Source organism: Mya arenaria, chromosome 8 (genome assembly GCF_026914265.1).
Source record: "Mya arenaria isolate MELC-2E11 chromosome 8, ASM2691426v1".
Lineage (NCBI taxonomy): Eukaryota > Metazoa > Mollusca > Bivalvia > Myida > Myidae > Mya > Mya arenaria.
In genome coordinates, this window is record NC_069129.1 from 50,694,550 (window position 1) to 50,708,283 (window position 13,734).

At 38.6% G+C, this 13,734-nt stretch overlaps 1 protein-coding gene across 1 annotated transcript in view; it reads right to left on the reverse strand.

Annotated features, from left to right (window-relative positions):
• Positions 1-3,951: 3,951 nt before the first annotated feature.
• Positions 3,952-13,734, reverse strand: part of LOC128243345 (phagosome assembly factor 1-like) — a 35,859-nt gene continuing 26,076 nt past the window's right edge. Inside the window, exons 10-14 of the mRNA XM_052961057.1 lie at positions 13,588-13,728; positions 13,097-13,179; positions 11,072-11,186; positions 10,423-10,554; positions 3,952-9,802 (exon numbers count right to left, since the gene is read on the reverse strand). Of these exons, the coding sequence (XP_052817017.1) occupies positions 9,728-9,802; positions 10,423-10,554; positions 11,072-11,186; positions 13,097-13,179; positions 13,588-13,728 (546 nt within the window). The 3' untranslated portion in view covers positions 3,952-9,727. The remainder of the gene's footprint in view (positions 9,803-10,422; positions 10,555-11,071; positions 11,187-13,096; positions 13,180-13,587; positions 13,729-13,734) is intronic.

A 13,734-nucleotide genomic window follows, 5' to 3' on the forward strand; every position in this document is an offset into this window, starting at 1 on the left:
ACTGCGTCACACGTCGTCGTCCACTGCGTCACACGTCGTAGTACACTCTGTCACACGTCGTCGTCCACTGCGTCATACGTAATAGTCCACTGCGTCACACGTCGTCGTCCACTGTGTCATACGTGATAGTCCACTGCGTCACACGTCGTCGTCCACTGCGTCATAAGTGATAGTCCACTGCGTCACACGTCGTCGTCCACTGCGTCACACGTCGTAGTACACTGCGTCACACGTCGTCGTCCACTGCGTCATACGTGATACTCCACTGCGTCACACGTCGTCGTCCACTGTGTCATACGTCGTCGTCAACTGCGTCACACGTCGTCGTCCACTGCGTCATACGTGATAGTTCACTTCGTTACACGTCGTCGTCCACTGCGTCATACGTGATAGTCCACGGCGTCACTAGCCGTCGGCCACTGCGTCACGCGTCCTAGTTCACTGAGTTACACGTCGTCGTCCACTGCGTCATACGTGATAGTTCACTTCGTCACACATTGTCTTCCACTGCGTCATACGCGATAGTCCATGGCGTCATTCGCCGTCGGCCACTGCGTCATACGTGATAGTCCACTGCGCCACACGTCGTCGTCCACTGCGTCATACGTACTAGTTCACTGCGTTACACGTCGTCGTCCACTGCGTCATACGTGATAGTTCACTTCGTCACACGTTGTCGTCCACTGCGTCATACGTGATAGTTCATTTCGTCACTCGCCATCGGCCACTGCGTCACACGTCCTAGTTCACTGCGTTACACGTCGTCGTCCACTGCGTCATACGTGATAGTTCACTTCGTCACACCTTGTCGTCCACTGCGTCATACGTGATAGTCCATGGCGTCACTCGCCGTCGGCCACTGCGTCATACGTGATAGTCCACTGCGTCACACGTCGTCGGCCACTGCGTCACACGTCCTAGTTCACTGCGTTACACGTCGTCGTCCACTGCGTCATACGTGATAGTTCACTTCGTAACACGTTGTCGTCCACTGCGTCATACGTGATAGTCCATGGCGTCATTCGCCGTCGGCCATTGCGTCATACGTGATAGTCCACTGCGTCACACGTCGTCGTCCACTGCGTCATACGTCCTAGTTCACTGCGTTACACGTCGTCGTCCACTGCGTCATACGTGATAGTTCACTTCGTCACACGTTGTCGTCCACTGCGTCATACGTGATAGTTCACTTCGTCACTCGCCGTCGGCCACTGCGTCATACGTGATAGTCCACAGCGTCACTCGCCATCGACCACTGCGTCACACGTCCTAGTTCACTGCGTTACACGTCGTCGTCCACTGCGTCATAGGTGATAGTTCACTTCGTCACACGTTGTCGTCCACTGTGTCATACGTGATAGTCCATGGCGTCACTCGCAGTCGGCCACTGCGTCATACGTGATAGTCCACTGCGTCACACGTCGTCGTCCACTGCGTCATACGTGATAGTCCACTGCGTCACACATTGTCGTCCACTGCGTCATACGTGATAGTCCACTGCGCCACACGCCGTCGTCCACTGCGTCATACATGATTGTCCACTGCGTCACACGTCGTCGTCCACTGCGTCATACGTGATAGTCCACTGCGCCACACGTCGTCGTCCACTGCGTCATACGTGATAGTCCACTGCGTCACACGTCGTCGTCCACTGCGTCATACGTGATAGTCCACTGCGTCACACGCCGTCGTCCACTGCGTCATACGTGATAGTCCACTGCGCCACACGCCGTCGTCCACTGCGTCATACGTGATAGTCCACTGCGTCACACGTCGTCGTCCACTGCGTCATACGTGATAGTCCACTGCGTCACACGTCGTCGTCCACTGCGTCATACGTGATAGTCCACTGCGTCTCTCGCCGTCGTCCACTGCGTCATACGTGATAGTCCACTGCGTCACACGTCGTCGTCCACTGCGTCATACGTGATAGTCCACTGCGCCACACGCCGTCGTCCACTGCGTCATACGTGATAGTCCACTGCGTCACACGTCGTCGTCCACTGCGTCATACGTGATAGTCCACTGCGCCACACGCCATCGTCCACTGCGTCATACGTGATTGTCCACTGCGTCACACGTCGTCGTCCACTGCGTCATACGTGATAGTCCACTGCGCCACACGCCGTCGTCCACTGCGTCATACGTGATAGTCCACTGCGTCACACGCCGTCGTCCACTGCGTCATACGTGATAGTCCACTGCGCCACACGCCGTCGTCCACTGCGTCATACGTGATAGTCCACTGCGTCACACGTCGTCGTCCACTGCGTCATACGTGATAGTCCACTGCGTCACACGTCGTCGTCCACTGCGTCATACGTGATAGTCCACTGCGTCTCTCGCCGTCGTCCACTGCGTCATACGTGATAGTCCACTGCGTCACACGTCGTCGTCCACTGCGTCATACGTGATAGTCCACTGCGCCACACGCCGTCGTCCACTGCGTCATACGTGATAGTCCACTGCGTCACACGTCGTCGTCCACTGCGTCATACGTGATAGTCCACTGCGCCACACGCCATCGTCCACTGCGTCATACGTGATTGTCCACTGCGTCACACGTCGTCGTCCACTGCGTCATACGTGATAGTCCACTGCGCCACACGCCGTCGTCCACTGCGTCATACGTGATAGTCCACTGCGCCACACGCCGTCGTCCACTGCGTCATACGTGATAGTCCACTGCGTCACACGTCGTCGTCCACTGCGTCATACGTGATAGTCCACTGCGTCACACGTCGTCGTCCACTGCGTCATACGTGATAGTCCACTGCGCCACACGCCGTCTTCCACTGCGTCATACGTGATAGTCCACTGCGCCACACGCCGTCGTCCACTGCGTCATACGTGATAGTCCACTGCGTCACACGCCGTCGTCCACTGCGTCATACGTGATAGTCCACTGCGTCACACGTCGTCGTCCACTGCGTCATACGTGATAGTCCACTGCGTCACACGTCGTCGTCCACTGCGTCATACGTGATAGTCCACTGCGTCACACGTCGTCGTCCACTGCGTCATACGTGATAGTCCACTGCGTCACACGTCGTCGTCCACTGCGTCATACGTGATAGTCCACTGCGCCACACGTCGTCGTCCACTGCGCCACACGTCGTCGTCCACTGCGTCACACGTCGTCGTCCACTGCGTCATACGTGATAGTCCACTGCGTCACACGCCGTCGTCCACTGCGTCATACGTGATAGTCCACTGCGCCACACGTCGTCGTCCACTGCGTCATACGTGATAGTCCACTGCGTCACACGCCGTCGTCCACTGCGTCATACGTGATAGTCCACTGCGCCACACGTCGTCGTCCACTGCGTCATACGTGATAGTCCACTGCGCCACACGTCGTCGTCCACTGCGTCATACGTGATAGTCCACTGCGCCACACGCCGTCGTCCACTGCGTCATACATGATTGTCCACTGCGTCACACGTAGAAGTACACTGCGTCATACGTTATAGTCCACTACGTCACACGTCGTAGTACACTGCGTCACACGTCGTCGTTCACTGCATTACACTTACATTCTTCTCTGCTTTCTAACTTAGTTATTTCTTATCCAATCTTTATTAAAGCTGGTAACAATGTTCATGGTTATAATAACTGGCAAGTTATTTTAAAATCTGTTCATAAAAGAGAAAGAAATTGAACCGATGGATGGACGAACAGATTGACAGACGGACGGACGCCTAACCAACAAGTGCTACCTAACAAAGTTCTATAAGGAATGAAGAAATAAGTACCCAATATATACCCATCTGTGTGTGCGGGTGGACAGACAAATGGCAGTGCGATTTTAAAATGCCCACCTTTGGGGGCATAGTTAGACCTTTAATGTTGATTTTTAATTTACTGTACATTGTGCACAAAAATATCCATGGACAGCTGCTTGCACTTTTTATAGATACCCAGGAAACAATGAATACAATACAATTATGAACTGGATTTGTAAAGTTTTTATTTCATTTTTAATTCAATGTAAATCTGAAACAAGTCAAGAATAATTCACAAATAATCTTAAGTTTGCAAGATAACATATAATCCCTTGCAGGAAATTAAAAGCTCAACAAATTAAAATATAGCTTTAAAGCAAAAAATCAACACAGTCATAAAATCGTTACTAAAATACCATACCATTTTGAACAAGCTTAATGTATGGTAACTGTCATTATAAACTCTTATTTCATACATTCAGAAGGTATGGTAACCTTTACTTTAAACACTTATTTCAAACATTTTGAAAGTATTGAAACTGTCATTCTAAATACTTGTACACCGATTTTACAAAGATCATGTTAATACCATGTAAATGCCTTACCTTTTCTACCCGACCATATTTTAATGCATTTTTTAAGACATCTTACAAGAAAAACAAATTATTTCAAATGTCTGCATATTATATATTCACAGTATAATTATCATAATATTTTTTCATACGCATATAATATCATAAAGTAAAACACAATTATTTGTACAGTTCAGTCATACATCACAAACATTACAAAACATACCATAGACAAAACATGACATACCATACACGACATACCATATACAATACATGACATACCATACACGACATACCATATACAATACATGACATACCATATACAGTATATGACATACAATACACGACATACCATATACAATACATGACATACCATACACGACATACCATATACAATAAATGACATACCATATATGACATACCATATACAATACATGACATACCATACACGACATTCCATATCCAATAAATGACATACCATACACGACATACCATATACAATACATGACATACCATATATGACATACCATATACAATACATGACATACCATACAAGACATATCATATACAATACATGACATACCATACATGACATACCATATACACTACATCATAAACTATACATGACATACCATATACAATACATAACATACAATATACCATTCATGACATGCCATACCACACATGACATACTATACAGGATCTACCAAACAAGACATACCATACATGACATACTATATAGCATACATGACATACTATTTACCATACATGGCATACTATTTACCATACATGACATACTATTTACCATATATGACATAGCATACATGACATACTATAAAGCATACATTACATACTATATAGCATACATGACATACTATATAGCATACATGACATACTATTTACCATACATGACATACTATTTACCATATATGACATAGCATACATGACATACTATAAAGCATACATGACATACTATATAGCATACATGACATACTATATAGCATGCATGACATACTATATAGCATACATGACATACTATATAGCATACATGACATACTATATAGCATACATAACATACTATTTACCATACATGACATACTATTTACCATACATGACATACTATTAACCATATATGACATAGCATACATGACATAGCATACAAAAATACCACACCATTCATGACATACCATATACAACACATGACATACCATACATGACATACCATACATGACATACCATACAAAATATTACATACCACACACGACATAACATCATACTTATAAAACATCATATCTAAGATGTCATGTTGTACTGGAAGTTAATGGCTTTGAAGAATGAAAGATGTGAATTGTCATATGAAAATATAGACCTTTCTAAGTACAGATGATCATAGATTGATTGCAGGCTATAATAGTGTCAGTGCATTTAGGCATATTGCTTGAGAACACTAACAGGCTAATTTAATCAGAAGGGATGAAAAAATGAGCATGACCGCTGGGTGTGGTTGTGAAAAACTCTGAAAATCCATTCTACTTTTATACAACTTTCTTTTATATTGATTGCACTGAAAGATTACTGCTTTTAGAATTCCTCTGGAGTCCAGTTTCCTCGGGTGAAACCAGTACTGAAGGCCATGAGGTGGGATCCAATCCACTACCTCTTCAATGAGAGGTGGACACCTAATATTCGACTAAACCCCCCAACCCTGTTGAGATGAAAATACAGCCCATTTTGTTACAAAATATACAACTGCTGTATCAATGAGAGATGGAAATGAGTTGAATTGTGGGTAAATTGTAAAAATACACCGCTAAAACTATGGTCACAACTTGTTGGGTTTAACAATATTGTCAAAAAGTTTAATCTACCCGGTATGTGAAAAACGATTTGACAATTTCTTATTTATACTAATTTACTAAATGAAGGGAGGAGTTACTATAAAAATGCACTTGAGGTTGTACAATGAATGAATTTTGATGCACAAGAGGATTATACATTTAAAATTATAGGTTAGTTTTTGTTAGTATGCATTTATCAAACTTAATGAGGTCAGGCCAGAGGCATGTACAGCAACAACTTTTATTTGATAAATGTATATTAACAAAAATTAACATGCTTAGTGTTCATAATTATGTTTTGTCTACTATCCAAGCCCCTGTTAAAATCTACCAATTCACCTCATTAAAATCAGTAACGTCTAACTGCTGGTTGACTACAATAAATGTACGTCAGACTTGACAAGATATCATTTTGAACACTAACTTACTTTTATAGTCATAATGATGATCTAAAAAGATATGGATTATTATTATTTGGCCTGGCATATCAATATTTGACCAATCCATTTACATATTTTTATAATAAATCAACTGTTAATAATTATCGATATATTAATGTGGGATAAAAATTGGGGACAAATACTCGATGAGGGCATTTTGAGCAAACTGCCCTTCAAGTTAAATGCAGTAAAACATTCCCTGTCTCTTACCAAAGCAAACTTAGTGGTCATTATTATATATTGTCCTATCAGATAAACAGCATTTTTCAAATCTGCCATACATTTTTTTAATAAAATCAGTAATTAGCTGTTATTCATTTAAATCAGGTGAATAGCAGATTTTAAAAGAGGCTGTGCCATTTGACAAAATATAATGTCGACCACTAAGCTGGTTAAAGGATTATTAGTATGCATTTACAGATATAAATGGTTATTCCAAATGTGTCACATCAAACCATTTATTTTGGTAAATACGAACTAAAAACCTTTAACCATTACATAATATCAAGTGGTTCAAATTTTGTCTCAGTTTCACTGTCTAAAACAAAATGGTGTTCACAAGCATATTACAGTTAAAGTATAAATAATAAAATGATATTATAGAATAATAACGACATAAGTAAAATGGCAAGTTTAAAATCAATGCATTACCACAATGCAACACATGAATAAGGTGTAAAATGTCTATTGTTAGAATCAATTAAACCATATGAAAGACTTTGAAATTATATAGTTCATACATTCATTGACCCAGAACTACATTGCTACATCTTCATAATAAATATGATCGAGTTAAAATCTACAATATTGTCCATATAGTCAACATAAAATACTATTAAAATAACGTGGAGAAATTATGATATTTAAAGTATCAAATATTTGATAAATCAACAATAATTTGGCCATAAAATACCACTAATAAGTTATAACATCCATTTTCCACTAGCTTGAAATACATTTGAGGAAATCAGATATAATAAGAACAATGTTTGTTTTCAATTCTGAAAACATTTATTTTAAAAAGCCAACAGTACTTTTTTCAGAATTAGAGTTATTGAAGTTACGACTAAAATGCCTTATTGAAAGAGACCCAGGATTTCATCTGTTTATGATTGCACCAGTTCAGGAGACTGTGAGATCAACCGGTTTTGTTTACCAATATTCTGAGCAAATTTTATTAGATGCAGATGTATGCTTAAATGAACGAGGCGGAAAGTTCTCTATATTCAAGTTTATTAAGTTTGTTGCATATTGCTTAATCAGCTGTTACATGAAAAGCTGTCACTACACTCCATCTATGAAAATAAAAAAGAAGTGCCCTCGTTTCAATTAAGATATCTTAGATATAAGCCTTACGATGCTTAAGAGTGATCAGGGACACCTGTTTAGTTACATACAAAATCTATGCGATCTATGTTGTAACAATATTTTTATGGAAATGAAGTTTACACCAAAAACAAGGTAACACCAGGCCACAATTTTTCAAAACTTCTTAAGCTTAACAGGCTTAATTCGCTTATTTCAATTAGCCAAAATACATACTAATAATGGATTTTGATAAATGAAAAATGGTTTCCTCTAATTAGCATACAGATTTTTCTTATATAATTTATAAAAACTCTCAAAGAAGTAAATATAAAGCATATTATAGTACAACAAAAATAGTGAGTTTAGCTTAATCCTGTTATAAGAGACTTAAGAAGTTTCGAGAAATTGGGACCAGGAAATTTACAATTCTAAGTCATACTATCTTTATTGAACAAGGGCCTTGTAGTATATATCATCATGTATGATTGAGTATAGTGACAGGGTTCACAGTTATAAGGTAAAAGAAAAATGTTAAGATATAACAAAATATTTTCTTTCCATTCAAAGTCACACTATAACAGACATATTTCTCCTATAGAAGCGCCCACACACGCACACATAAATCGAGCAAAGAAAATATTAACGAGGTAAACATAACATGGGCGAATAATAATCTAAATACGATACAAGTATATTTACAAGATGTCATACACAAATAGCTACAGAATGGCTGAAAAACATGCGTTATCTTTTTTTTTATCTCTTATCTAGTAATGGAATGGATATATTAATTGAAACAACAATATCTTATTATACGTAAAACAACAATATAAAATGCATGGCAATCTATACACATATTATGTCACATTTAAGTTGAAATTAAAAACAACGAAATGCATGAGCATGAAATTAAGGTAGTGTTATAGCCCACATATTTGTGTACAACAGATTCTTTATACAACACAAAGAATTCACCATACTCACAATGCCAGTCATAGACAAAATAGAAAAATTTAAACCAAAGCAAAGTTTTACAAATACTACAGTGTCCTGTCACATTTACTGAGATCTGTATTTGAGTAGTGCTGGATCAAAGCTGCACTCTCACAGATTTACCGTTTTGACTATTTTTTTTCTCATTATTTTTTTCTTGGAATGAGCCATTTTTTGTGTAAATGTCTGGAAACCAGTGAATTAATAAGGCTGACTAATTTTTTTTTTTATATTTTTATGGTCGAATATTGATGTTTTATGGCTAAAAGCATTACTAAAGCTTTAAGGAAATTTATTGTTTTGGCCGTTTTTCGAACTTTTGAATTTTATTCAATTGCAAATTATCTTATATTACTGAATTGAAGGTATTTATGCAAAAAACACTGATTCTGAGACAAAAATGTAAAAAGAAATGTCAAAACTGTCAATCTCTGGGAGTGCAGCTTTAGAATAAAAAAAAAATGTATTAAGGCCAATACTGCAAAAGTTTAACTTCAAATAAAACAACTTTGCACAATAACTTGCCAAAAAAATGCTATTATTTAAAAACACACAGACCACATGTACACTGTTTGTCTTGACTTTTGCTCTCTTTGTCAGAAAACACATTACAACTATCTTGAACAAACCTGAAACACTTTGATACGGATCATTTAATTATTATCACTGTTTCTTGAAATAATTTATAGATGGCATAATAAAAAGCACTCAAAAAGCGATTTGTCGATGAATATTTTTTCCACAAAAGAACTGTGCTGAATCCAAGCAGAGACTGTTGGGGAAATATCACATGACTAGCAGACTGCAATCTGATTGGATGATGGCAGTGGTTACCTAGGTGATGACCTTTGTCAGGACACGGCCACCGGTACTGTAGTTTTGTGCTGGTAAATAGCCACCGATGCTATATGTTGGTTCTGCATAACCTGAAGATTGAAAATAATGAATAGCATAATTTAGAAATGAAATGTCAAGGGATGTGAAGGGCAAATTAAATGTACTTTAGTTAACTGCATACCAAGAGAAATCCTGATCAAAGCTACCCATTCACAGATGAGAAAATTTATATTTTTTATTTGGTTTTGTTTTCAGCATTGAAGCTGCACTCTCACAGATTGATGCTTGTGACAACCTTTTTATTTTTTGTCTTAGAATTTTGATAAAAATGTCTGAGATGCAATGGTATAAGACTGCTTACAACGGATCAGATTGCAGTTTTTCATATTTACGGTAAGTTTGAAAATTCATGTTTTAAGCTTAGATATTTATGCAGATTGGTTCATTCCAAGACATAAAATAAAACCATCAATCTGTGTGAGTGCAGCTTTAACATAACTCAACTGATAAACATGTATAAATGTATTCCATATCACACCATGTTTTCATTGTTTTAACCATCAAAATGAAAGCATGTTATTCATGTAATATTATTATTATTTATACCAACAGTCATTATTACATAGTTTATCATGTGACCTGGCTCAGCAATCATGCCCGCTTCTCACAACAACCACCATGATCCAGCGATGACAATTGCTCCACCTACCTCAAATACCATATCCTGTACGCCGTAGCAGAACGTGAGACCGAACGGGTTGCTCGTGTTAGTTGAGGAGGCTCTATTCAGGATCACGGGCCGATTGTCTGGCTTCACAAGAGACTTGGCCACAGAGTCCCACTGAAAGAGTAGAGATATTAAAACTTGTCACAATAGTTTCACACAATAGCCTTGCATATGACCATCATAGACATGTTTTGTGACAGGGCTATTGTGTCGCATTAACAATATAAAAAGAATTAATAATTGAATATATACACAATCATTGAAATTAGACTTTTGGATGAACAAGCCCGAATTCTTATACTATTGCTTGGCATCAAGTTTTTGAACAAGCCCTGCTATATAAAATTCAGAATTTAAGCAAGCCTGGAAGGGATTTTACTAGTGCAGGGCTTGCGGGCTTGTGTTAATTTCGACCACTGTATACAATTATCTAGCAATCAACTAAATCATTTTGATACTTGAAAATTGATCAAGTCTGATTGTGAAGGAAAAAGGTTCTTCAAACATACCGGCATAGCCCTTTGGTACATACGGCCAACACTAACCTTAGTGTAAGCTGTGATAATCAATCGAAAAACAGCTTTTCGAAATATTCTGGCATTTTCCCTTGGTCCATTCAACCTGCACTTACCTTAGAGTAAGCTGTGATGACAACTTCTTCTTCATCAATTTCTCCCGTCTGAGCAAGTGGCTGGGGCCTTTCTCTCTCAATAATCAAAGGAATTTTGAACTCACATCGACAGTACCTGCAATTTAGATGTTTTCAGTTTGATATCATAGCAACTGACAGATTAAATACTCTTGCAATCAAATTTTCTTTGAGACAAACTTTATACAACATCACCACACATACAGTAATCACTAATGTGATTGACCTCGCAGCTGAATGACTGAAACAATATCAGCAAGGGGATTCAGGGCTGCCCTTAGCCTCTTACGGTTGTAAAGAGAGGAAAAGCCCACTGGCTCCCTGCCACAGAAGCAAAACTGGCCTTTAAAAAGCCATTTTCAGGGCTTTCAAGGCATCAAATTTGAAGTTGACTATAATACCAAATTCAAACAAAGAAAAGAATTTTTGAAAACAACTGTATCTGCTGTTTAGTACAAATTTATTCAGAAATCTACTCTAATGTGCACAATCTAATTAATAGTTATTAAAGGTAATGACAAAGTCTATAAAAGGATATGGAGGATAGTTGTTTTGTTCAGTGTAAGATCGCAATATTTTTACCACATGAACACCAAAGTAAATATTTCACTTGTTGCTATGCCACTCGTGCAATATAGTTTCTGGAGCTCACTCAGTGAAATAAATTGCAATATTACACGGAGACAAACAATTTGTCTTTGTATTATTTGCCTAAAAAGGATATAAAAATGACATTTAATAGTTATTTTCAGATATGATGTCATTAAATTTGTGTCCCATCCACAGCTGACATTTGATTTGAACATGAAATGGGGGGTAAAATTCCAAAATAGTGAAAAATATCAAATTGATGTTTTCTCTGATTGAAACAGTGAAATATCAATTTTTATTTCACTAATAAATCTCTATAAACCACCGGAAACCATAATAATAAATGATTTTCATGAGATTGTTTTAAAATCATAAAAAGTTCTCATGTCATTATCTCATCATATACACTGCAAGTGCCGTGCTAACCAACAGCTTCAAACAAACACTATGAATCTTTAATGGTAGCCCGGTAGCCTGAGGCTTCCAGTTTTTCAGTTGGACTACCATTTTCTTCCAGTCTGGTAGGTCACCAAGCTACTCAAATTTTTATGAGTGTTTGAAAAAAAAAAAAATGTTCAAGTAAAGCTAGTTATAAACCTCAATACAATTGTTACAACATGCCACAAGGCTGTTGTTTCCCTTGCTTAAAATTGCAAATGGAATTAACTGCTCCTTGATTTTGTGTACAGTACGGTACAGGTTTCAATCTCGGGATTGATTCATTTCTTTCTCATTTCAAAATGGGGCTACCAAATACCTGGTCAGTTAACTAGATTTTTCAACTTGGTAGTCCTACTGGCTACCTGATAAAATGGATTAAGGTCGAGGCTTGACAAAGTGATAACTCAGTGTGTGTATACCACGTGATAAATTACGTCATATATGATACGTCAGAAGGCAACAATTTGCTTAAAATGAAGATTTAAATCAAAGATAACTTTTCTTTTACAACTCCATTTTAAATGAAACAAAGGTCAGTCTAAAAAGCTTAAAGAGCACCACATTTGTTTCATTTCCGAAATTTGGTATGGTCATTAGTCTCATCAAACACTTTGACAAACCTGTTTCCAGAATAATGTATTGACAGTGCTTCGTCAGATGGCCGTATTGTGAAAAAGTTTTTAGAAGTGTTTTAAGAAACTAAACTCTCAATCAAACTCTGGTAAAAGACCAAAGGCGGGGCTCCGTAAGCGGCGTAGACTGCGCTATGTTTCATTTAAAATGGTGAGGAAATCTTGAAGTTATCTTTGTTTAAAGTATTTTTTCAAATCAAAATATTGCCTTCCGACGTAGCATTTATGACGCAATTTATCACGTGGTATACACACACTGTAACTGTTCACTTCATTTATCCCATAGTATGCACTGTAGTGCTAGCAACAATTAAGGAACTATAGCTTCACGTATAGAACTTACATGCTGAAGTTGTAATGCCCTGGGTAGTTTGTATGGAGAATGAACTTCTTCACCATATGGGTATTTGCATCAAATAACACATCCTGCAATCAGGAAAAATAGATTAAACTTCTTTCACGGTGCAATGAATAGATTGGTATTTAGTTTATAAGCTTAAGTAAAATTTGATGCAAGCTGGATATGTGCAGACATTGATTCCAGCCTCTGAAATTGGTAAAAGAAATATTCACCATTCATGATTTAATACATTAATCAATCACATAAAACATTAAATATTACTACAGGTTATTAAATGAATATTTTTGTTGTTGTTTATTTAAAATGAATGACAATTTTGTTATTAAAACAAAAATATGAAATCGAATTACAAATTACCCATCAAAACACATAAAACATTGATAGATTGCGTTTTTACTTTCCAAGTTTAAGCTTTATTCGCCTAAACATATCTCTCTAGTTAAAATTGGTAAATTCAAAAGAAGTTAACCCACCACTCCCATAGTAAAATAGTTGTAGAAGTAGTCAGAGGACTTAGCGCGCACTCGTCTGTGGGCGTCTGGTGTATGAATCTTCATTTTGTCGTCTGATTTGTAATAAACCTTCTCCGGGCACCCTAAGGCACTTATCACATCCTGTGA